The sequence below is a fragment of the Annulohypoxylon maeteangense genome (genome assembly GCF_022496945.1).
Source record: "Annulohypoxylon maeteangense strain CBS 123835 unplaced genomic scaffold GGS22scaffold_15, whole genome shotgun sequence".
NCBI lineage: Eukaryota > Fungi > Ascomycota > Sordariomycetes > Xylariales > Hypoxylaceae > Annulohypoxylon > Annulohypoxylon maeteangense.
Genome location: NW_025953262.1, coordinates 150,097 through 175,802, shown reverse-complemented (window position 1 = coordinate 175,802; position 25,706 = coordinate 150,097). Strand labels below are relative to the sequence as shown.

The window sequence follows — 25,706 nt, the reverse complement described above, 5'->3', positions numbered from 1 at the left end:
AAAGAAATCCCCCAAGTGGAAATGCCGAGTTGATCAGTTCCGTCAGGACCAAGTTGAGAATAGTTTTCTTCTTGAGTGTGCATACCTACATACCTACTTATGTAAGAAGTAAAAAGGCTGACACTCGGCCGGTTCTTGTATTCGTAAATGGCTGGATAGCTGGATGGTAGAATGTCCGAATCGGTAAGCCAAGACAAAATTGAATACAACGTAGGTACATACTGGGCGAAAAAGACAATTGCTTGCATTGTAGATACAGATCTTATCATCTTGCCGATGGCTTAGCACTATTTGGGTGGCTACTATAAATACCTGTCATCAAATGAAGTGGGCATATTGCGCCATAAAAGGGGTTAACTGTTTTCGTGTGCATTCAATAAGACGACAGTCAGCCGATAGCGATAATAAGAAAAACAAAAAGACGATCACCTAAAAAAACTACTCAAAATCGCAGAATGAAATCGAAAATAGATGTGTATTATATACATATTTCTACTAATCAATCTAAGCACGTCTATGTCGATCCGAAGACAATCCTCTTACAACCATTCCATCATCTTGCATGATCCTGCCGTAAGAGTCGAATACTTCAACCACTATGTAGAAAATGACTTGCTGTCTCTATGCACTATTGATAACTGCATACCACCTGTATGTATAACGACACGAGCCGTCTAGGTCAGACAAGCCTCTGACTGCACGTGGCTACAAACCTTCGGCTACTAACGTATGACACGGACCTAATCAGCTTTCGCGGTTAGCTGACATGCAGCTGACGCGCCGTAGAAGCCTTATCTGGTTGAGTGAAAGCTGTCAACTAGCGGGGGGATATGCCGCGCCGTAGGTTTGTCTATCTGCAAGATGGTCATCCATTCGCTTGGGACATAGAGGATGCTGCTCAGCTAAGTAATGGATGGGAAGATATTACAAAGAACAGGTTACCAGCGATCCATGTAACCCGACAACCAGATGGAACCGGCAATGAGGAAGCCTTCGAATACTTTGTGAACACACGTGTCGAAGAAATAATGTTAATAGAGATAGAGATGGAAATGGGGATGGGGATGGGGCGTTGTGAGCCGTAATACGTGGCCCCGAAGTATATATCCTGCTTTCGCATCTCGTATTTTAGACAGAGATGCCACATGATGACGACGTTGCATACGAGCAAACCTTCAACAGGTAAGGGGGGTTATCCGGGAAGACTAGTACCCCGCGGAGCCTCAAGTTCACGATGGTGCTTTTAATAGCCTAGTCAGAACTAGTCCCATCCGAGATGGAATGTTGGAACTCGGAGGTTTTCTTTTTTACATACCTACTAGGTAGGATATGTACTTTTTTTCTCCATCGTCCACGCCACAGAGGAGATATGATGGCACGGAGCACAATCATAATCGTAATCGTCGTTAGCTAACTCAACAGCCCTGGCTTGAATCTCTCGGCTTTACCTAGCTTTAGATTCAAGCGGCTTCTAAATATGACGGGCAGGAGATGAAACATCCTGACATCGTGGTTAGCGGACGGCAAACATCCCGCACCCGTTCTGCCGTCTACGTCGATAATTTTCGTGTAACTGTGTATGCGACTTAGGTGTGTATACGAGTCTAGGCGAGTGGCCAATTGCAGAACAGGAATATGAAGCATGTAGAAAGCCTAAACCGAATCTTGCATACCTCTTGTTAGACAGTTAGACTTGACTTACGAATTCGATATTAGGACGAGGAATGCTATTTGTTATTCGGACCAAGATGTTGGTATGCGTAGTCTTCCACGTCTCCCACGTCTTCCAAGTCTTCAACTAAGGTTGTGAGAAGACGAAAGGGCTGTAAGAGCCCCTTTAAGTGTTATGATGAAACAAACTCTTAATATAAACCCGCACATCGAGTCATCGACAGATGCTGATTACGCTGTAACGGTAACAGATCTAAAATTGGATTGGACAGATTAGCTAGATTGGATGGGTGAGAAGAGAAGCAAACGTGCTGATGTTCCAAGTCTTGGTATTCTGTGGCTGGCCGTGGGGAAGGGAAGGGAAGGCACTTGAAAAGGGATATTCAGTGGATATGCTAAATGCCCGTGATGAAATGAAAGCCTCTTAAAACGACATCAGTGGCTGCTGCTAGATTTCAGGTTTTAGCTTCCTAGTATTTTACCAATCGCATGCTATTCCTATTAGAGTAACACTACGCAATTACTCTCCCCTGATTCCCCTGAGCGCAGGAATTCCAGGGAATGAGCCTTCAGCGGGTTAGTGGGCTAGTGGGTTGGCTAGTGGGGGTTTGGCAAGATCAAATGGGACGCGATTATGTACCGGTACATGTCGACGTGAAGGTATTGTGGAGTCTAACAGTTCTGGTATCCATGTGGATGTACCTAGCCCAGTACTTGCAAAAATCTTAAGCACTTTAAGGGTGATTAGGGTATTGATAGCCAGACTATGCGGGCTGTGCTTGCAGTAATTGCAGTAATTGTCTGTAGATTCACTGATTACAGTACACGACACGCACTGATAATTGATGCGACCGTGTCTGAATGCGCTCATTTAATTGGGGCGGATTTTGGGGCTAAAACTGTGCGGGATAAGCTCAACTCCCTGTATCTCTCTGCACGCTGTACTGTATCTCCCTCTGGTCCTTGTATCTTTTCCCCGTTAACCCCCCTGTCCCCCTTGTATCCCCTGTATCCCATGTATCCCATGTATCCCAAAATTGCTAGGTGTGCCTGGGTTGGCCTTGTCGTAACGCGAAGGCGACTCGGTACCTACCCTTTCATGGTACCTTTCAAATTGAAAATTTATTAGCCATACATCTTCTTTCTCACCCTTCTTTTTTGTCCTTTTTTTCCTCGTCAACTTCTGTCCCTCCAAGAGTCGACGACCTTTCTCTCCTCCGCACATACAGAACAGCCTCTATTTTAGAAGCTTCACGGAAGAGAGAACGAGAATTCATTTCCACAGCTATCTCTGCATATCTGCATTGTGAATTCTTGAATCGTAAACGCCCCCAAATTTATCTCAACCTCTAATTGGTCTCAGCAGGCTTGGCCTAGTCGCTCATTCTATCGTGTCATCTTCAATTCTTTCACTACCACCCCCTTTTCAATTATTTCGCACTCGCGACCCTATTCACACTTTTAACCCAAATTAATCAAGTCAACAATGGCGGACGAAAAGAGTCGTACATCTGGCGAGGTCCCTCGGCCTGAGCCAAAGGGTCCTATTTTGCCCACTACGAACCCTGAGGCTGACAAGCCCCAACCTCCTAAGCCGGCCGTTCATCCGGCTCTCTACGTTGCGTACGTCGAATCCTAGATAGAACCACGATCACTGTCGAGACGCGAAAGGATAAACTAGCTGACACCGAATCGTTATAGAGTATGGATCACTCTGTCGTCATCTGTCATTCTATTCAACAAATGGATTTTGGACACCCTCGAGTTCCGTAAGAAACCCGCCATTTCAATAATTGAAGCCGAAGTTGCGACCGTGAACAAGATCTAATGTTGTCTTAGGTTATCCCGTTATTCTCACCACCTACCATCTGTCGTTTGCGACTGTCGCGACGCAATTGATGGCGCGTTACACCACCCTCCTTGACGGTCGCAAGTCTGTTAAGATGACCGGTCGCGTCTACCTCCGTGCTATCGTTCCTATCGGTGTCTTCTTCAGCTTGAGTTTGATCTGCGGTAACTTGACCTACCTTTACCTGAGTGTTGCTTTCATCCAGATGATCAAGGTACGAATATTGAACCACCATTACGAATTTATAAGAAGCTTAGTGCTGACGTTGGGATTTTATAGGCTACTACCCCTGTTGCTGTCCTACTTTCCAGTTGGGCTATGGGTTTGGCACCCCCCAACCTAAAGCAGCTCGCGAACGTGTCCGCCATTGTCGTCGGTGTCATGATTGCCTCGTTCGGTGAGATCAAGTTCGTCTGGATTGGTTTCCTCTACCAGTTGGGTGGTCTCATGTTCGAGGCTATCCGTCTTAACTTGGTCCAGGCCCTTCTCAGCTCTGCCGAGTACAAGATGGACCCTCTCGTGTCCCTGTACTACTTTGCTCCTATTTGCGCTGCTATGAACGGTGTTGTTGCGCTTGCCTGGGAAGTCCCTAAGGTATCCATGGCTGAAGTGTACCATGTTGGTTTCTTCACCTTCTTCCTGAACGGTCTCTGCGCCCTCCTGCTTAACGTCTCTGTGGTTTTCCTGGTAAGTTTAAAATCCATTCCGTATTAAACCCCGCTGCAGCCATTAACAATTACGTAGATTGGCAAGACTTCTGCTGTCATCATGACCCTCTGCGGTGTCCTCAAGGACGTTATGCTTGTTGTTGCCTCTATGCTTATCTGGGGTACTCCCGTCTCGGGTCTCCAGGCCTTTGGCTACACCATTGCCCTTGGTGGTATGGTCTACTACAAGCTTGGATTCGACGCCCTTCGAGGATATGCTGGTGAGGCCGGCCGACAATGGGCTGAATTCGGTGCCGCTCGTCCTGCTCTTCGCAAGATCGTTGTCGTTGCCGCAGCCGTACTATTCGTCTTTGTCCTATTCGGTGGCTTAGCACCTACTTACGCTCCCGACTACGACCCGTCGCAATACCTCTCCAGCGCCGCTGGCAAGTTTGGCGTCTCCTCATAGGCGAAGATGTGACAAGACCAAACCTCCCTTTTCACCATACGCATTTGTAATATTCTGGGTGGATGGGGGATAAACTTAGGCTTTATAGAGCTAAGCATGATGACGGGTAAACGCTACGTGATGACCTAGTACGCGTTCTCCCTGAATTTTCGAGTACATACTTGCACATTTTCCAATTCATCTTCGCCGGGGGTGGTAGTAATTGGAGAGACATTTTTCTTTGTGGCTGTGGACACTGAATGAGAAAGGTAGCCACACGGTTTTTTATTTTTTGTACGGCTATAGAGAGCAGACAAGGCGTCAATTGCAAAGGGCCGGATTGCATCTGTTCGTATCACGATAGGGCTAATTCATGTAGCTTAGAAAGGTCACAGGGGAAACTAAGACCTGAATGAAAATGAGACTAAAATTTGAACATCAGCTCGTCTATCCCCATCTCCCCTCTTTGAATCGTGCATGTGGTGAAATGTCTTGAATGGTGGGAATACCCCAATTCTAGATCCAAGAAGATGTATATTCAGGCTATATGTTGCCCGTCCAGGCCGTAAGGGTAATATAATTCTCCATGGCGGAACAGCTACAGAATTGCCTAGAATATAACTTGATCGACCATAGGTAACCTCGAAATAGATCGGATGGGTATACATGATTTTGCGTCATTGATGGCTCCGTCTTCTTGGTCGGGTTCTGGTGCGGAATACAACGTTCTAGGAACTGATCATCTTGGTATGCACGTATTCACACATACAAGGTAGAGACACTGGTGTTTGGGTAACTTGGACACCAGGCGATCATGACACAAGTTCGTTGTACATCCCGTACGACATCGAGTAGCCTAAGATGTGTATGCTGTCATATCTGGAATCGATCACCACTTCATGTAGATAATGGAGAAAATACCTGGTCTTGATCTGCCCTCACCTAGACAATTAGAAGTCGTTTTCGATACCCAAAGACCTAGGTCTATGAGAGGCGAACGATGGAAAACTTAGGACATAGGTGGCTTGAAGAAATAGCCTCTTCGTTTTCTAGTTCTTGGGTATTCCACCCTCACCCTTCCTCATTCTCACACCTGTCTCATTTCCCCGTTCAGTAGGAACCACCATATAGTTAATGGATACCTAGATAGTAGTTGAGGATACCCGAAGGACCAGCACACAAGTCACATGTATATACTCAGGAGCAAGCAAGTTCATTCGTCAAGTGTGTTTCATTTTCATGATTCTGAATTCAGAGCAAGACCCTTGTGGCTCCTAATGCCATTGATGATGCGATTTACATCCCAGACCGAACCCCCTAAGACCGAACGACGGAAGTATGCAGACGACAGGATTAGAATTCTATCGGGAATATTAGTTAGCACATTTCTACTTGTAGTATAAAATGATGAACAGAAGGAAGAGTAGGAGCAGACATACTTAGGGGAGTGAAGAACCATCGGTTCTTTCCACTTGTGTAGCGCTCCTCCAAGACCTTCTTAACGTTTTTCTTAGCATCCTCCCGTTGGCTGACCTCCTTGAAGGTCTCGCCGGAAACAACACCCTTCAGGCCCTCGAGCTCGAGGGTGTATCGTGTGGGCATCAAGTGGTTGTAGTTGATGGCCTTGATGAAGGGCTTGATCTTAGAGCGCTTCTCTTGGCGCGTCTTGGACATGCGTCGGGTGATCTTAGAGGGGTAGCGCTCGATACCGGCGACTAGAGCGTGGCCGTAGGGGTGTGCCTTGTTGCCGCTGTCGACGGGCTGGATGATGACAACCTGTAGGAGAAAGAATTTAGTTAGAAATATGTCCCATTTCTCTAACATGAATCATCGGGATGTAGATTTCAATTCCTTAATCCCAAGTAGTTTGTAGAAAAAATTGTTTGCATAGCGACTCGGACTCGGAAATATCGAAGGTGTAGATAGGATAGTGTTGTGCTCAAATATTCAATCTCCAATCCGTCACACTCTCCCGCGTAGTTTCAATTATCATCATTATTTTTTTCCTTCTCGATAACGTACCTTCTTACCGGCATATCTGCCGCGGGTGATGATGGCAACTCGGCCGACCTTGAGGAACTTCATCTTTAAGGCTTCGCAATCGTGGTTGTCGAATGGGCGAAGTGTGTCGAGGAAGTTGAAAGTGGGTTGGCGTAATTGGTCGTTTGAAGATTGCAGTTCGGAATTGAGGTAAGTTCGCAAGTTCCCAAGTTCGCGATGGCTAAGAAAATCAAAATGTGCCTGAGAAAATTAAGCGAGCTAAGGGTTATGATCATGATTGGACAAACTTTTATTGGTGGGGCACCTCGTATGGTTGTTGCATGTGGTCAAAGCGTTGTACAATTAACGGTGGGGCTGTTGGGGGGTAACGCTAGAATGTCAATTGCAGCGACAACATTCTACAATACATAACCCCCCTCACTTTAATTAGAATCCCAGTTAACTAAAATACACTGCAAAGAACGACGTTTGAATCCAGCGGACAAGTGTAGTTAATTCAACTATAATGGCGCCTCCGACGTATATCATTTCCCGTGTGGCAGACCCGATCTTCGCCGTGGTTATTGGTCTCGGAGCTGCTGCTACAAGAATTAACCGCGAAGGGAAGGACAAAGGTAGAACAACGCAACAGACAATCGAGGCTGGAAAGAGGTATATACATTGAATGGTCTACTATGATTTAAACGCGTTTCTAATATAGTCAACCGTCTAGACGAGTCAGTAATCTCTTCAAGTCAACATAGTGATGTCGTATCGAGTACCACCACCCCAACAGCATAGCTACGAATATCCTCGCAAGTCAACTTCGAGCCTCGGAGGGGCTTTGCCACCACGATCACCAACGATATATACCATACTGAAATTGTCGAAAAGAGCCGGCTTTAATATAAACCCATATCGAAAGGGGATGAACGATACCAGTCAATACGCTAGATTCTATGGATGAAGTTCTCTAGGACCAGCAATAAAAACACCTTTTAAGCCGAACAGTCATTCGGCATATGCTGGGCCATATTCCCTCTTCATAGCCTCCCTCACCATCTGCCCGCATAGCTTGGCAGTTGGGTTAGTACTCACAGCCAAGCCCTTTGCGATCTCGTTACCATATCTCCCTCCAAAGGCAAAATCCCTGGAGGCGGCCTCTTCAAACTCGATCTTTGTCCATTCTGCTTCCTTTCTTTCAGAAATCTTAGCCACCTGACCGGGCTGGAAGGACTTCGCAGTCATATGGTAGATCGCTGCTCGTTGCGTGTGTGCCATCGACAGGGTCTTCCCAGCTTGTGGCGAGATGGAAGCAAAGAGGCTCCTCGGCGTTAGCAACGTAATGGCTTCGTCGAGATCCGAAAGAGCCAATGTTGCCGCTTGAGATCTCTCAGCGTCGCCGACGTCCTGTACCAACCCGTTCGGATCATGGACACTAGTTAGGAGCATTGTATCCCCATATAGTCTCCTGAGGGCTTGTGCTCTATTGTTTCGCGCGCTGGCATAATTGGGATGCTCTGAGATGAGTTCTTCTAGCCTCGATACACATTTCCGGTATTCCTCTATTGGCTCTGTCGTCGATGCCGACCGCAAACCAGCTAGTTGCATCTCTAGATGTTGCATAGCCAACACAATATCCCGTTCTTTCTTGGAGACGCGGTCATACACCGATGCATCTATAATGTTTGGGTCTCTGGGCAGCGTTGAGTCTACGATGACAGCTGCCAATGGATTTGATTCCGGGTCTTTGATCTTTTCGAGCACGTTAAAGTCGTGACGACTAAGAGAGCTTGCTGCCGCCATAATGGTGATCTTTGAACCGTATGGAATCTGTCAATGTGGATGATCACCGAAGCTTTACGGGGCCGTTATGGTGAAAGCTGATCAACGAGAGGTAGTGCGAGGCAGACGGAGAATATATCAGTACCTAGGTACGTAGTAATCTCGATGAGATGAGCTAGACTGCATAGACTAGAGGTAAAAAATGACACAACAAATGTACTACAGAAGGTATGCTGACTTCTATGTAAGGTTCACAAACATTGAATGACAGACCGATAGTCGACTCTTAATTGTACTTCGAGGTTCTTCTCCACCTCGGCCCCTATTTCAGTGCCGACCTAAGGTCAATGCTGGACCGTGATAAGGGAAATAAGCTTTCGTCCCCCTCTAACCGCGTAAAGCCATTTGGCCTTATTGGATATCCGGCGAACCTAAGTGGGTGGCATCGGATAGCTGCAGGGCGGAAGCGTGGAGTTCGGGTACGGCTAGCTTCGGCAAGCCATCTGACGTCTTTGTTTTCCGCAGCCCACAACCCGCAACCTGCAGCTATCTCATTACCGATGCTTCGTCGACTTTGTTTTCCGCAGCTCACAAGCCGCAGCCTGCAGCTATCTCATTACTGATGCTTCATCGACTTTGTTCTCGCGGTCAGCCACCCAGTCTGCCAGTCCACACCCAGTCCACACCCAGCGCCTCGGGTTACCGATAACCAATTGCAAATCAGATTGGAAATCATTACCAGGACCTATACTTTTGGGGGTCTGACGTACGACTGTGGACTTTGCGACATGCCAACAATGGCAGCCGCCAGGGCGCGGAATCAAATCCGACCCCGAGCTTTCCATAGTTAACCGCTATAAAGTTCAAGGTAGGTGTAAGTATAATGTAGGCAAGGGAGGTATCCAAGGATGTCAGTTATCTATATCTACGTACTTTCACTCCTTTAGTTTAAGTTCTTATATATGAATCTTGTATCGTAGAATCACATTCAACATCGAACATTAGACTACTCAGTTAGTCTCTACTACCCCTGTCCATCCCATCCCATCCCATCCTATCTACTTGTCTTTACTCTTGGTGATATCACGGTATCAGACAGCCATACCCACATACGTACACAGACACACAATCAACCATGGCCCCCTCAGCAATCTCAGAGTCTCCCCCCAGAGACACAACCTTCCACCCCCCTCACACATCACCAGACTCCTACGCCGTCCAAGCCGGCGTAGCCGACTTCCACGGCTACGACCATGTAACCTGGTGGGTAGGCAACGCCAAGCAAGCCGCCTCGTATTACAACACACTCTTCGGGTTCACGACAGTAGCATACCGCGGTCTCGAGACGGGGAGCCGGTATTTCACATCGTACGTCGTAGCGAACAACCTCGTCCGCTTCGTCTTCACCTCGCCCATCCGATCGCTCGCACATCTCCCCGCCGACGAGCCCATAACAGCGGAAGAACGCACGCTGCTGCGGCAGATGCACCAGCACCTCGAGCGGCACGGCGACGCAGTCAAGGACGTCGCGTTCGAAGTCGACAGCGTCGAGGCCGTGTACGCGCGCGCAGTAGAGCAGGGCGCCGAAGCCGTGCAAGAGCCTCGCTCATCGCGGGATAAGCTACACGGCGAGGTGACGACGGCGGTGATCCGCACGTACGGCGACACCACACACACCCTGATCTCGCGGGGCTCATACACAGGGCCCTTCCTACCAGGCTTCGCCGCGCGCTCGCCCGCACCATCCAGCGTATCCCTGCCTCCCATCGAGCTCGCGCGCATCGACCACTGCGTCGGCAACCAGTCCTGGAACGAAATGGTCTCCGCCTGCGACTTCTACGAGCGCTGTCTCGGCTTCCACCGCTTCTGGTCCGTCGACGACAACCAGATCTGCACGGAGTTCAGCGCTCTCTCGTCCATCGTCATGAGCAGCGCGAACCGCGTCGTGAAAATGCCGATCAACGAGCCGGCAGTCGGCAAGAAGAAGTCGCAGATCGAGGAGTTCGTCGTCTTCAACTCCGGCGCCGGCGTCCAGCACATCGCGCTGCTGACGCACGATATCCTCGCCACGGTCTCCGCCATGCGCGCCCGCGGCGTCGAGTTCATCGCTGTGCCGGACACGTACTACGAGACTATGAAAGAACGTCTGCGTACCGAGAAGAGGAGCTGGGAGCTGGAGGAGAGCTTTGACACGATTCAGAGGTTGAATATCCTGATCGATTATGACGAGGGCGGGTATTTGCTGCAGCTGTTCACGAAGCCGTTGGTGGATCGGCCGACTGTCTTCGTGGAGATCATCCAGCGCCATGATTTTGAGGGGTTTGGGGTGGGGAATTTTAAGAGTCTGTTTGAGGCTATTGAGAGGGAGCAGGCTCAGAGGGGGAACTTGTGAGATGCCTCGTATGCATTTATATAAAAGGGGACGCGAGGGGGAAAGAGAGGGGGTGAAAGGTGTAGGATATCAACGTAACTTTTCTAACGAGATCACGACGGGGCACGGCGGGTTCGGTCCATTGCATTGCATCAGAACATGCTAGAGGACCTGGATAACCCCCAACAGCATATAGTAGTAATCCTAAATAGTATCAGGATCTCATAGTTTGAGCATAAGAAGCTACCAACGTAAATAGCAACAAAGTAGCCAGTTATCATATCATTCATTCGGATGTCTCTTCGTCTTCCTCTAGTTATACGTCTTAATACAGTACCTACACCCATCATGTATCGCGGGGGACTGGATGAAAAACGAAGTCCAGAAAACCCCTTTATGCGAAGAAAGTAAGAAAGATCCCGCGCCTCAAACGAGGACGGTTGTAATCAATTCCTTATCCTGTATGCGAGTACCGCCAACGCCTCCCCCGTTTCCCCCCCATGCTGTGACGATGTGGCTGTTATGCCTGGAGTTCGCTCAAAAAGCCCACCTTTATTAAACGAGACTATTCATCTCAGGAATCTATCTCCATAGCCCCGTTCGCATCGCCATTACTCGTCGCCTTCCCATTCTGCCTCTGCGCGCCCCGGGTATCGCTCTGGCACCCGGGGCAGTTATGCAGAACCTCGTGGGCGAATAAATCGCAATCGATGCAGAAATGGTTTCGGCAGACTTCGCACGCGTACCGTCCTGACTCACTAAGTCCCTTCAACGGCGTCGGCACACTGCCACTATTATTCTTCCCTTTCCCCTTCTCCGGCGTCTTTCCCTTGCCCGACTCAGTGCGAGGAACCTCAGGGAACGCAGTGAGACATGAATAACATGCCTTCGACCTCTTGGCCTCAGCCCACGGGACATCGACCCAGTTGCGCAGGGGGAAAAGGTGATGGTATGAGCGCGCAAGATGCGTCGATAGGATGAGCGTGAGGCCGCAGCCGGGACACTCGGCGGGGAGTCTGCAGACGCGGCTCTTGCAGCGCGTGCACTTGTACCCTTCCTTCGTGGGTCGGTTGTGGCATGAGCAGTAGTGTATGCTGTCACCAGCGGCCAGCGTTCGCGACGGAAAGCCCATCATGAGCAGGCTGGCGTTACTCTGCTCCTGTGTTCGGGTGACGGGCGGTGTGGTGACTTCGAGGAGTAGGCTGCGGAAGTGGTCTTCGTCGATGGCGATGGTGTAGCTAGACGTGTCGCCGCCGTTGGTCTTGGTGCATAGCTCGTCGCAGATGGCGACTTGGGCGGCTAGGCCGACGATGGAGACTCGGATTCGGTCGTGTACGAGGGAGGTGATGGTTTCATGGATGTCGCCCGGGTCGCTGGACATGAGGGCGCCGTAGATGATTACGACTTCGCGGGTGCCGTGGGAGGGGGTGTGACTGTTAAAACAAATGTTGGTTAGCTATTATACCAATCCAACCATAACCGGAATCTTCCGTCCTTGCTGGTGCTGTAGATAGAAACGTACAATAGAGCACCCCGACACATCTCCAGCGCATTCTGTAGACTAGGATTTCCCTGAGGCTCCTGCTTGACCCAACCCTGTAGCTTCTCAAGGTGTTCTGCCGGGTTACCGCTCATGTCACTTATCCTGATCGCCACGCCGTCCCGCATTCCTACGACAGCTAGCTGGGAGATCGGGTTCTGCTCGAAGTACTCTCGTACGAATTGCGACGCGTACGCTATCGTTAGCTCGTATCGACTAGGCAGCATATCCTTCTCGAGCATAGCAAAAGACATGTCCACAACCAACACCAGATGCCGTATTATGCCTCGTTGAAGGGGCGTAGTATCCCTAAGTAATCGCGCCCTCTTCTCGGCCTCGGCACGGCCCTCGATGGCTGCTGTGAGAGAACCATCTGCATCCTCGACGACTGCGTCCCACGAACGCTGGATATCTTCCCAGGCGGCCTTACCACTTTTTCGGGTTCCCTTCTTGGCCTTTTCAGGTCGGGAGCGCGATCGCGTATCGTGTTTAGAGCTAGTCGTCACTCGATGGTCTTCGAGGTCATCGCTTGCATCATCGGCATGGAATTCGCCGTCGGAGTCGGCCATAGTTAAGTCACGGTGGAGATATGTCTTTATCGAAGTCGAGTATTAAAAATTCGTAGTACACAACTTAACGGAAAGTCCGTGATATCGTAGAGATTCCTCGTCAATACGAGTATTGGATGTCGAGTGTTGGTGAATAAAGGAAGAGAGAAGTGAAGAAATCTTAAGTTGTTGCTATGACTTGATGCGCGACCGTTTTTTTCTTACAACACCTCAAGGCATTGTTGACGGGTGAGTCAAAGGGCAGCATAACCCCAGAAGACTACGTAGAAACACTCAATAAATCGCCACTAAAGTAATTATCGCAATGAATCTGAAATGTTTGAATGTGTAAATATTAAGATTTTATTCTAAGGCAAGGCTACTCGTCTTTGTTGAATGCGACCGCCGCAATTACGCAGCCTTGTATTTAGCATCTTAAGCTTTGGCCAATCAGACATCGGATAGATAATACTTTTTACGGATAAGGCACTTGGTACCTAGGTACATACATACATATTAGGTATAGGTATGTACCTATATGCTCTTGAAGATCACATGCAACTCATTGCTCACGGTATGAAATATTGATGAATATCCCTAATATCAATTCACTTCACTCGTATGCGATATACGTATCGGAACTCGAACAAACACATTACTGACGTGACTCGTCTGGTTTGAGACTATTCAACTCTCATCATACGACGTCATATACATTAGCCGCGTATCTCCATCTCCTGGGTATACTATCAACCACACTCCAAAACTCTCCGCTAACCAGCGAAGGGCAGATCTGCCACCATATGTATATGAATATAACCACGCCTCCCCCTTCTCCCGCCTCCCCAAGCATACTGACGTCGTTTCGTGTAGCGCATGCCATCGTGCTCCGTCGAGGCTCACCCCTTGCCCAAGGTATAACGAGTTTTGTTTCTACGTGCATTAAATCTTCGAGGTATTTTTTATCGCCGTTTCTCTCGAGACGGCGTGTTTATAGGACGCATCCAAGGAATGAAAAGAAAGGAACATGAACGGGTATATTGGTGAACCTGAACGCCGACTCCGTATTCAAAATGAAGGACAATAATTATGGGTATCCTGCAGGCTGGCTGGCGATTGGCCAGTCATCTTCCGTGATACTCGACCAGAATACCCAAATCATCACTACCGAAAGCAGAGTGAAGAGCGTTTCGAACAACGCCCCGTCAATCTTGCCGGCGGTACCATTACAGATGTAAGGGCTGATGACGTAGTTGAAGATCTGCCCTAAAGCGAAAAGCAGAGCGGCACCTGTAAGATAGATCATCGGTCGGACCTCGCCGAGGATTCGGAGCACGAGCACGGATTCTAAAACGTAGAAAGCTACGAGAAAGACGAGTGGTGCGAGCTGATAGAGGACGTATAATGCAATGTTCCGATAATGATTGGTAGGATCCGGAACAAACTCGTTCGTCCAATGATACCCCGTATCAAGCGTGATATAACCCGTTCCGATGAAGAGAGCAGCGCCGGAGATGAGCATTAGTCCTAGCGAGAGCGGCGTTCCATCGTCGAGGATTTGGTATCCTACAACAGCGTTAAGCAATAAAATCCATGTTGATGCAATTATCATTCCAAGGTGAATTCCGGTAAAAGCCTGGGCAGTCAAATTAGCTCTTCTCTCACAACACTACTTTCCAAAAGGTATTGCATACGACTCGGACCGTCCCACTAAGAGGAAACTCCCCAACTGTGAATATTTCGCATATTTCGATGATTATATAACCGAGAAGGAATAATTGCATTTCCCTGAAGCTAAATTAGTCGAAAAGTCTTGGGGATGGATTGATTTGATGCGAACCTTCTGCCGACCGCAGCTTTCTTTCTCTCCGAACGTAACAGCAATAAAGTTGATACGACAATGGCAATGCCGCAAAGCAATATGGATCCTACACTTCATTAGCAAGAATCAACAAGATTCGAGGGGTTAAACAAACCTAGATTTCCTAGATGCCGGTCACCAGACAACGGAATGCCTTGCAGTTCGCAACCACCGAAGCCTCGTTGGTCATGATTTGTAGAGAGAACCTAACCATAGTTGTTAATAACCTCGAACGTTTGGTTGGATATCGTATTAGTTGTATCACTCAACGAACGTACATTGCAAACTGGTAAGGTTGAATCGCGACAGAACGCCTACATACACCAAAGTTAGCGTTACGCACAATCAAGATCAGAACATATCATCAGTCACATATCTAGAAGGAGATACATACGTCGAAATTGCCGAAATTTGTCGACCCCATTTAGCTTGCGGCGCGAGGGGATCGCGCGACAATCGGGTATGGAGGGGATTAAATGGCCTATTCGAAATGACCCGCGCAGACAGCGCCCTCTCTTACTAGTTCAATGATTGAATCGTAGTATTCGAAAGCGTATAACTACGAGATAAACTAGACGCCCCCTCTAGATCTATATTCGGAATGTTGTGATAGAAATTGGTAAGATTCTTCGAGCTGAATTGAAGACCGCCTGACTCTGACTCGCGTTTGTCGGATTCGAGGTGCTCGATTCGGATTCTTGCTTTAGAAAAAGTCGAAGGCTGGATTATTATGATGTAATTCGATTTATCCCCCTCAAACTCCCTTTCCACTCCAATTATCGTATCCCGAACCTAATCGTATTGTATTTTTTTCGATTCCAAAATGAAAGGGTTTTATGTTTTGAATATTCGTAGGAAAGAAGAATTAGATGGATTAGACTAAGATAGGATTAAGGTGGTAAGATGAGAGGAAATGAAGGCGCAACAAGGCCAGGGAAGAAAGGTTGTTAGGGTGATTGATGTTGCTAAGCCAATCTTGGGGTCCCCTTGCGCCTTCTACAACAAGAACAAGAACGAGAGAGACGAAGTTACCTTTAGCCCTGGAAGTAGGCAAATCCCAGGTAATCTATCGTAAGTGGGAAGACGAGGAAAGGTAAGTCAAAAGCTCTGGTTGGCGCAAGTCAGGAACAGTGGGTCATTTTAAATTGTCCCAAGCCTATTTTGGTCTGTCGATTTCTACTGTTCCTGAACGAAAAGGCAGGAACAGCGCGATTCGGCTAGTGGACAGGGGTCGAAAATGTGGTTGTCTGGGTCCCGCAGGGGTGATAGCCCCAAATTTGAATTTCTCTTTCACACTCTCTTACGACTAGGGCCGCGCCAAATATTTATTGAGAGGAACATTTGAACTTAATTCCGATTCCATCACGGTACGAAGTACGAATATGTGAGATATTAGATGGATGGATGGTCGGATGGATGGCTTGTAATGTTAAGTTAATGCAACAATGCAATAATGGGTAAGCTTAAGTTTTCGGACTGAGGCTACTGGCCTGAAAAACTTACTATATGATGACCTATTAAAGCAATGCGGTGGATAAGGAACAGGAAAATCAAACAATTGGGAAGGGAAGAGAAAAAACCCGTTCGCGAACTGGCCAGCAGTCAGCAGCCAGCTACAGAGTACGCTGTAGATCCACGATGTCTTGCATAAAAGTGGTTGTGCGCACGTTCTTGGAATGGGCTCTGGAGTCTGTGGGCTTAGAAGTTACGTGTAGGGGCAGGCTGGCAGGCTGGGCAGCAGCTAAAGGAATCGAGGGGATCCATCCCCGATCTGTAGGTAATTTTGGATTGGATCATCTTCATGCGTGATGAGCTGTAGCCTCGAATAAGATAAGCGGGTTGGTCCTCAGCCACTTAAAGCTGATACCATTCTTCCTTCTTCCAATGCAAACTAACCTCTTAATATCCTCTTGATATCAGTCTCTTACTGACAAAATGGTGATTGGGCGTTTAACATGTATCCACTGTATGGATGAAGGTGTGCTGTATAGTGCTGGTGATAATACGGTAGCATATTTCGAGACCATCGACACCTGGCTATTTGGCTACTACATACCTAGTATCTAGGTCTAGTTGCATAGCATAACGTAACTTGACCGGGACGGCCCTAGAATCGAAAAAGTCCGATAGTTTCGAATTCCCAAGTATGGCGTACTTTAATAAAGCTGCTTGAGACACTTCTTTGGCGCCAAATCTCATCCTAGTCGAATGTCACTTCTACCCGCCAACCCTTGCCCCTTCATCTCGCAATCTTGGATGAATGTCCGCTTACGGTCCGTTTACCACAACGGTCCACTGCCTAGCATTGAATAGCTGCGAGGTCTTACGTATGTTAAGCGCATCAAGAAGCTGAATTGCTGGACAAGTGATTCGATGACATTATACCAGACGATAATTACAGGAGAGGGAGAAACTGTCCGTTCTGAGACATGGGAAATCACAAAGAATGCATCAGACACTATAACTTAAATATGACTTACCTACTAGTGGTGAATGCTAATACAATTATTAGTAGAAATATTAATGATCCTTTCAGCCCTGGCGTTGTCCATTCCCCTCCCCCTCGCGGCTTCATAAGCTCATAACTCAAAAACTCATAAACCCTTTAGGGGGAAGTGTCAATCACATGTTCGCGAGGCTTACGCAGTCGTCTTCTTTAGCCACCGCAGGAATGAAGCCTGACTTCACTTCTGCAATGTCATTTCAAGTGGTGTAGGTAATAGAAGCGATTGCGTGCGTGACCATGAAGTTTGGTAGGGAGTAGGTGCGTTTCAGCCACACTTCCTCCGTACCAACAGCATCCAATGTCAATTGTCAGTCAGGTTGGTCAGCCTTTTTTGTAATTCGGCACTCAGGTTGCTTCCAGCCAGTCAACGCTCAAGAATGGCTTCATCATGGAATTAACGTCAAGAGGTTCCCATAAGCTTCCTTCTTGGGACATACCTAGTCCTAAAGACACATGTGACTATTTCCGAACCAGCCCTAAAGGATGAATAGTGGCCGCGGGGCAGCTGGGAGCGCACTGGCGACACGCTTATCGGGTGTTCTAGACATTCCGCAGAGTGCTTCAGGTCGGGTCTGTGGGATGAGTGACGTAGGTAATCTGATCGAACCGGTACCTGGTTATCGCTTTATCTAGATGCTTTATCTTCAATGTTGCTCGACGCTCAGACTCAATAATACGCTCGATATAATCAATGTTAGCGTTATTTGTTAGTTTACCTAGATAGATAGTTGAACGTTTGATATAGCGACCTAAGGATGATGATCATAGCCGGATCCAATGAGTAGATTAGACCGAGATAAGATCTATGAATTACATACTTGTCAGATCTCGGCGAGTTGAACTGTTAACAGCATCCTAAGTTAGTATGTATGGATATTTATGTTTTTTTCACGTGCGTGGAGTGCAAGGAATCTCAAGGCTGTAATGAGGGGGTTGGAAAATCAGCCGAGCGATCATGACTGTTCTCGTGATCAGGCTTCCCCAAACTTTCCAACGACAAGACTAAGACATTGATAGAACTGGGAAAGGGTTCATTATGACGAGGAGCAAATCCTGGGGTGTTGCATCCCCGAGTGACATCCGTGTTGACCGCCTTGGTCCAAACGTTCATACTATGATGCCATCGTGGGTCTTGTCTGCATATCCTGCACACTCTGCATGCCGGAGCCGCCATACCCAGATTGCAAGAACTACTCTCGCAGTCTCATCTGGGCTGAACATGCATCATATCAACACCTGACCCGACTGGTGTTCTTGGATTCGCCTCAAACGATTTGCTGAATTGAGGATAGGATTCGACATGTGTCGTAGTGTATCGTATGCGAGATCCTAAAGGGGGACTGATTTGCGCAGGCTCGTTTTCCAAATAGAAAGGGTTCCCCCCTTCGGAGAAACGAGCTGGACACTAAGGTTCGGCTTTTTACTATACGTATTATATTAATATATATAATATAACTGCATTATACCGTATAATAAACTCACGATTAATATAACGGAACGGAATAACTTATCCGGCCTTACTTATATTTATAAATATTTATAAATGTGAAAATTATTTATATATTATATATAATTTTATTTTATAATTTTTTAAAATTATTACGTATTTAATTATTTTAATAATTTAATATGAAAATTTTTTTTTAATTTATTAATTTATTTATTAATTAAATTAATTAATAATTTAAAAAATAAATTATTTCGTAATTTTTTAATTACTTGGTAATTAACGTAAATGAACGTTAATTTATTAATTTTAATTTAATTTAAATAATTTTTTTTAACGTTTTAAATATAATTTTAAATTTAAAATGTTTTTTTTAAAAAAATTAAATTAAAAATAATTAAAAAAAGTTTTTTAATAATAAATGTTAATTTATTATTTATTAATTAAGTTATTAATTAATAATTTTTTTTAATTTTATTTTAATAAATTTTTAATATATTATTAAATAATTTCGTTTTTATTTTAAACGAATAAAATTTATCGGTTAATTAATTTTAAAAATTTAAATTATTTTTAAAATTTTTTTTAATAATCGTTAAAATTTCCCGTTATTATTTAAATAATAAATAATTATTTTTATATTTAAAATTAAACGTTTAAATTATTTAATTAATAAAATTAATTTATTTATTTATTTTTTTATAATATATTATAAATAATTAATTTTAATTAATATTTTTTAATTTAAATGTGCGATTTAATTAAAATTAAAATTTATATATAATATTTTAACGTTAAATAAAATTATTAAAAAAAATAATATTTATTTTTAATATATATTAAGTTAAATTAATTAATTTTAATATTCGAATTAAAATAAATAATTAATTTTACCATTTATTATTTAAAATTATATTCGTAATTTTATATAATTTTTTATTATTAAATTTAAAATTAATAAAAACGTTAAAAAAAATAAAAAAATAATTAAAAAAAATTAATTAATTAAGTAAAAAATAAAGTAACGTTATTAAAAATTTTATTAAATAATTATTTTATAAATAAAATATTAATTTTAATTTTAATTAATTTAATATAAATAAAAATTTATATTTATAAAAACGTTTTAATTCGTTTAATTTTTAAAAATTTAACGTATTAAAAAAAATTTTTTTTAAATATATTAATTAAATTAATAATAAAATAATAAACTTTTTTTTAAAAATTTAAATTTAATATATTTTTAATTAATAATTATAAATTATAAAATTTATAAAAAATATATATAATATATTTTAAATTAAAATTTTCGTTAATTTAACGATAAATTAATTTTATAATTTCGCACGTATTTATATTAATTTTAAATATTTTTAAATAATTATTATTAATAATTTTTTAAAAAATAAATATAATTAAATTAATTTAATTAATTATAATTAATTAAATAAACTTCGTATTTATAATTTTTTAATAAAAAAAAAATTAATAAAAATTTATATTAATACGTTTAAAACTTTTTTTTTAACGAAATTTTTAAATTTATTAAATATAATATTTATTTAATTAAAATTTTTAATAATTTTTATTATTTTAATTTTATATTTATTATATATTATATTAAAGAATTTATTAATTAATATTTTTAACGATAAAAATTTAAATATAATATTAAAATTATTTAAAAATTTACGAATAATATTATTATTAAATTTAATAAAAAATTTATTATTATAATAAATAAATTTTATTATTTATTTTTATAATTTTTTTTATTATAAAATATTTAATTTATAAACGAATTTATTTATACGTTATTAACGAAATTATAATTTATTATTTTTTTATTATTAAATAAATTTTTAAAAATAAAAATAATTTTTTAAATATAAAATTTACTTTATAAATTTTAATTTAAAAATAAACGTTTTATTATAATATTTATAATAATAATGTTTTTATTTAAAAACATTTTAATTAACATTTTTAAATTAAAAAATCGTAAAATAATTTAAATAAAATATTATTAATTAATTTAAAATAATTATTAAATAATAAAAATAATAAAAAAAAACGAAAAATATTTACTTAATTATTAATTAATAAAAACGTTAAATAAATAAAAAATATTTAATTATATAAAACTTTTAAATAATTATTTAATTTAAAATTAAATTAATAAAAATCGAAAAATAATTAAAAAAAATAAATAATTTTAAAAAAATTATCGTAATTAAAGAAAATAGAAATTTTCAAACCTTTATACAGGACTATACGCATATTATACAAGATTACTATGGTATAATTGCGTATAACTTTGTATTATACATTAATACCGTATAGTACCCTCATTATACGTATAGTACCGACCCTTACTGGACACTGCACCGACTGTTCTCTAACCCCACAGAATTTTAGATGCGTCATGTGACTATCCGCCCGTAGTGTTGCGTTCCAAGGTTTGTGAAAAAAACCCGGATGTGAACATAACGATTTAAGAGAACGAAACAGTAGTGTATGATCGCACGTGGTGTTTGACAATAGGCAGCTTACTTGGCTTTATAAATTGAGCATCCATCAATAATTCCAGACCGTTGGTAAATAATTATTCAAAGTTCTGGATTCGTCGATGTGAGTCGACACGAATCGTACTGCCATTTTATACAACACAGTTATTTGGAAGATGCGGATACAGTATAGTACATTGGATAGTACATCATATCGTATCAATAAGGAAATACGGCACAGTACATAAAATCCAGGCAAGTAACGACCTGGAAGACATGTCTTTTGTGAGACCTTGTGGGGGTTTTATTACCCCACACAGAGAATTGCAACTACCCTGAAACTCCCAAGGCTAAGGAAAGCTAAGGAAGGCTAAGGTCGCGGTTACCGCAGAAAAGGTGTCAATTGGTCGGTATTGGATTGTGTAGCACAGTATGTAAGTTAACGGTGTACATGCTGGATTGTCCTTGGTTGGCTTAAGGCCAGTATCCAAGGAAAGATCAGCGACCAATTCTTACTCCCTGAAGTTCTGAAATAGGGGATTGCAGATAGGAGGATTCTAATCGATCTGTCCGTCCTAGAGAGCATTGAACCCAGATTTTTTCTTTTTGTAAAACTTGGTTACTTCATTCACTCAATCACTCACTCATAATTCATACATTCATTTATTTTTTCGCCGTCATCAGCATTGAACATCGAATTATATCCTACAGTCTCCTGCATACCTATGTAGATTTTCATCGCACGCCCCTTACATCTGTCAAATGATAATCAATTCTTTCGTTACGGGAATTTATCGATACATATTGTAACTCTGTTCTACTCCGTTCTCGGTTACTTTTTCTGTTGTACCTACAGTGTGCGGTACCTTTTTGGACGAGATTTTCCAAGGTTGCCTCTAGGCTTCCTAGGCTCGTTAGGCCAGTTCAGTTGTGCATGTGTCTTGTGCTTGGTGATCCACCTTGGTGCGTTGTGGTCAAAAACTTGTCGACGCCTTTCGTCACTCGCCAGGCCCGGATGACACTGAATCTCGGGGCCCTGTCCTATATACACACTCCACCCATTTCCGCATTCCCCAACTCAATTCCAATCAACATTATCATCGCGGGAGGGTGCTGCTGCCTCACAGCCCCAAAACCTCCAAAATTCCTTCACCAAAATCAAACCGTCTTCCCTCAAACATCCCTCTTCGGACCTTAACCAATCGATCCGATCACGACCACGGCGCCCAATCGACGTCATTGCTGGCCGGCCACCACCGGGACCAGCCATCCCACGAGAGACGCTCTGACGACTCTGCCGACTCCGACTCTTGGACGGATACCGGAGATCTCGCAGAGCAGTTGGCGGATGAGGAGGATCCCTTGCGAAAGACCATCGCTGATACCTCCATTAATGACGACCTCTTATCCGGCGTATTAAAGCGTCATCCGAAACATAAACGCGTCCAATTTAGAAGATCCGTCTCCGAACATAGCAACCACCGTTCGTCGAGATCTTTCTCTACAACCATCGATAAAGAAGCCATCCAGGTCCCCAACGTTTCTCCACGCCGTATTGGAAGAGCAGAGCGTTTCATAGCCGCCATCATGCCGGGTGCCGGGGTTCACGGTTTCACGGGCAAGGCCCTAATGTTCGTCACACGCTCTTCCAGATGAAGGAAATGAGCTTTGCTAACCATGGTATAGCTACTTTACGAGTATATTCGTATCGTTGGGTGTTTTCCTATTCGGATATGATCAAGGTGTCATGTCGGGTATCATCACGTAAGGGCTCGACAATGATTATGGTTTAGCTAGACCGTTTCTCTGTCCTCTAACAATATCTTAGTGGCCCGTACTTTAGAGATTACTTCAAGAATCCTTCTAAGGCCGAAATCGGTACTATGGTCGCTATCCTCGAGATTGGTGCTCTAGTCTCATCCCTAATTGTTGGAAGAGTTGGCGATATTATCGGTCGACGACGAACAATTCTGTATGGCTCGATCATCTTCTTTGTGGGTGGTGCTTTGCAGACCTTTGCTGCCAACATGCCTATGATGATGTTAGGTAGAGTTATCGCCGGTCTAGGTGTTGGCTCCTTATCCACCATTGTCCCGGTCTATCAGTCTGAGATTTCCCCTCCCCACAACAGAGGTAAATTGGCCTGTATCGAGTTTTCGGGTAACATTATTGGTTACACGACATCTGTCTGGGTTGATTACTTCTGCGGATATATCGAGAGCGATTTGTCGTGGCGTATTCCTCTACTAATGCAGTGCGTGATGGGAGCCCTCCTAGGTCTGGGCAGTCTTATCATCGTTGAATCCCCAAGGTAATGGTGCATACCTAGTTAACCAAGAAGCCTATTTAAACTAACAATGCGCGTAGATGGTTACTTGATAATGATCACGACGAAGAGGGCATTGTTGTCATTGCGAACCTTTACGGTGGCGGCGATATTCACAACGCAAAAGCAAGAGAAGAATACCGCGAGATTAAAATGAACGTCCTACTCCAACGCATGGAGGGCGAACGAACCTACTCCGAGATGTTCCGGCGCTACAAGACTCGAGTCTTCATTGCTATGTCTGCGCAAGCCTTAGCCCAGCTGAACGGAATCAACGTCATTTCATATTACGCCCCCTACGTTTTCGAGTCTGCTGGCTGGATTGGCCACGACGCAGTCAAGATGACCGGTATCAATGGCATAACGTACCTGCTTTCAACAATTCCGCCATGGTATGTGGTTGATCGGTGGGGTCGCCGAGTCATCCTCTTAACCGGCGCGGTCGCGATGGCAATATCCTTATCTATGGTATCATACTTCATCTACTTAGATATCAAGTCTACACCAACATTGGTAGTCATATTCGTTATGATTTACAACGCCGCGTTCGGTTATTCATGGGGACCTATTCCATGGCTCTACCCGCCCGAGATCTTACCGCTGAGCATCAGGTCTAAGGGAGCAAGTTTATCAACTGCTTCTAACTGGGCCTTCAACTGGCTTGTCGGCGAGATGACTCCTATTCTCCAGGAATGGATTAAGTGGCGACTGTATTTAGTACATGCATTTTTCTGTGTAGTGAGTTTTGTTGTTGGTAAGTATACGATTTCTTTTAATTCTATTAGGCGATGTTGCTAACTGTAGATAGTGTATTTCATATACCCCGAAACTTGTGGTGTACGATTAGAAGATATGGACTCGCTATTTGGAGATGCAAGCACTGCAGTAGGAACCCCTGGAGTGAGGTCTGAGACGGGTTCTTTAGTTAGAGCAGGATCACCCGTTCCGTCACTCGACCTACGGGGACGGCCTCTGGGCCCGGACGCCAATATCCCCCCAATGGATATTGACCCCCCTGTTCTTAATATTATTGACGGGAAGCCGCAGCTACGGTCAGAAAGCCAGAGCTCACGGGGACGAGTAGGTGAATGGCTGACGAGGATGGTTGGGCAAAATAGGGGGACGAGTAGCAGCCCGGCCGCCGGAGCTAGATATGCTCCATTGGACCAGCGAGATGACTAAATTCACGAAAGATGTGGCATTAAATTGGTTACGGGAGACTACTAGACTCTGATTCATATAGACGGCGCTACGGCGCGGCGCGGCGGGAATTCTAACGGCTATGGCGGCCCGCATTCTAACATCATTGTACAATGTTTTGCATAGTCGTTTTCGGCGGCTCAGGCAAGGATCTCTACGGCGAAAGACAAGACCGAAAGAGGCATGGGGAAATGAGTTTTATAATGCATCGTATCTGGCGAGCTTTTTCTATTTTATTTTCGTACATTCATCGTAACCCTTGATGAGCTCACGGTCATCAACAGGGATACGACCTCATCTATCGGTACGGGGAGTAAAGATTGGGAGCATTATACACTCGAGGAAGTCTGTTCAAGTTAATGTCAATATGCGGGATCTGTACAACTGCGAAACCAGCAGTATGCAAAGTCCCTATTTATACTGCTGACCGGGTATTGGTACTCAAAATTTACCTAAGCTCGGCTACGTGCTTAGGTAGGTATATAATACACCACGGTTCCTTACGGCGGGATGATGCACCCGGTTGGAAAATTAATACCTAGTACGCTGGCGGAATATGGCTAATATGTTTGTTGAGAGTAAATATGTTAAATAGGTTGATCTGTAACGATGGTAATGACATTTAATTCATTCGTATTTAAGTTATTATCTTGTGTCGGCGGGAGGTCTAGGCATTTATATACGGTTTCTATTTTCATATGATCGGAGCTAACATTGAAGGTGCGGGAGGTACGGATACGTATTGGGCGGTACCGACTAAGTGGACAGGCTCCTGGGCAATCTGGAAGGTACGAGGTACACGCAATCGTACAGCGTACTAATGGATGTACTGATCTGTACGCGCGTGTCAGATAAATGAGCAAGGTGTCCCTAAGAAGGTACAACGAGACAGGATTAAGTGCTAAGGTGCTAAGGTGCTAAATAAAGCTAGCTGTGCAGGGGTTTAGGGGGCGTTTTAGCGTAGGCTGTCCCTCACTTGTTAGAATTGATTCAGCTGAAGCAGGAATTAAGAAAAAAAAA

The 25,706-nt window shown here is 43.9% G+C and overlaps 7 protein-coding genes across 7 annotated transcripts; 3 read left to right on the top strand and 4 right to left on the bottom strand.

The window, feature by feature from the left end:
- Positions 1-2,808: 2,808 nt before the first annotated feature.
- GGS22DRAFT_169406 (TPT-domain-containing protein) lies at positions 2,809-5,056 on the top strand. The gene is made up of 5 exons (XM_047962320.1): positions 2,809-3,294; positions 3,373-3,440; positions 3,511-3,734; positions 3,800-4,207; positions 4,265-5,056. Exons 1-5 carry the CDS (start codon positions 3,158-3,160, stop codon positions 4,634-4,636), a joined length of 1,209 nt encoding a protein of 402 aa, XP_047816276.1. The 5' UTR covers positions 2,809-3,157; the 3' UTR covers positions 4,637-5,056.
- Positions 5,057-5,827: 771 nt separating this feature from the next.
- GGS22DRAFT_169404 (ribosomal L27e protein family-domain-containing protein) lies at positions 5,828-6,823 on the bottom strand. Its single transcript, XM_047962319.1, has 3 exons — positions 6,638-6,823; positions 6,055-6,391; positions 5,828-5,976 (listed from the first exon to the last, which is right to left on the bottom strand). The coding sequence occupies exons 1-3, from the start codon at positions 6,698-6,700 to the stop codon at positions 5,969-5,971; spliced, it is 408 nt and encodes a 135-aa protein (XP_047816275.1). The 5' UTR covers positions 6,701-6,823; the 3' UTR covers positions 5,828-5,968.
- A 618-nt stretch (positions 6,824-7,441) lies between these two features.
- Positions 7,442-8,564, bottom strand: GGS22DRAFT_44184 (uncharacterized protein). The gene has a single exon (XM_047967097.1). It carries the CDS (start codon positions 8,399-8,401, stop codon positions 7,607-7,609), a length of 795 nt encoding a protein of 264 aa, XP_047816274.1. The 5' UTR covers positions 8,402-8,564; the 3' UTR covers positions 7,442-7,606.
- Positions 8,565-9,278: 714 nt separating this feature from the next.
- On the top strand, positions 9,279-11,045 carry GGS22DRAFT_169395 (putative 4-hydroxyphenylpyruvate dioxygenase). The gene has a single exon (XM_047962318.1). The coding sequence runs from the start codon at positions 9,516-9,518 to the stop codon at positions 10,770-10,772; it is 1,257 nt and encodes a 418-aa protein (XP_047816273.1). The 5' UTR covers positions 9,279-9,515; the 3' UTR covers positions 10,773-11,045.
- A 168-nt stretch (positions 11,046-11,213) lies between these two features.
- Positions 11,214-13,224, bottom strand: GGS22DRAFT_44180 (TFIIH basal transcription factor complex, subunit SSL1). Its single transcript, XM_047967096.1, has 2 exons — positions 12,274-13,224; positions 11,214-12,184 (listed from the first exon to the last, which is right to left on the bottom strand). Exons 1-2 carry the CDS (start codon positions 12,858-12,860, stop codon positions 11,326-11,328), a joined length of 1,446 nt encoding a protein of 481 aa, XP_047816272.1. The 5' UTR covers positions 12,861-13,224; the 3' UTR covers positions 11,214-11,325.
- A 674-nt stretch (positions 13,225-13,898) lies between these two features.
- GGS22DRAFT_44136 (chitin synthase III catalytic subunit) lies at positions 13,899-15,368 on the bottom strand. Its single transcript, XM_047967095.1, has 6 exons — positions 15,095-15,368; positions 14,979-15,014; positions 14,816-14,906; positions 14,680-14,767; positions 14,534-14,627; positions 13,899-14,475 (listed from the first exon to the last, which is right to left on the bottom strand). Exons 1-6 carry the CDS (start codon positions 15,122-15,124, stop codon positions 13,927-13,929), a joined length of 888 nt encoding a protein of 295 aa, XP_047816271.1. The 5' UTR covers positions 15,125-15,368; the 3' UTR covers positions 13,899-13,926.
- A 6,726-nt stretch (positions 15,369-22,094) lies between these two features.
- GGS22DRAFT_195731 (sugar transporter-domain-containing protein) lies at positions 22,095-24,857 on the top strand (the record flags this gene model as incomplete). The annotated part of the gene is made up of 6 exons (XM_047965708.1): positions 22,095-22,123; positions 22,288-22,791; positions 22,847-22,924; positions 22,989-23,471; positions 23,528-24,240; positions 24,295-24,857. 6 exons carry the CDS (start codon positions 22,095-22,097, stop codon positions 24,666-24,668), a joined length of 2,181 nt encoding a protein of 726 aa, XP_047816270.1. The 3' UTR covers positions 24,669-24,857.
- Positions 24,858-25,706: the final 849 nt, after the last annotated feature.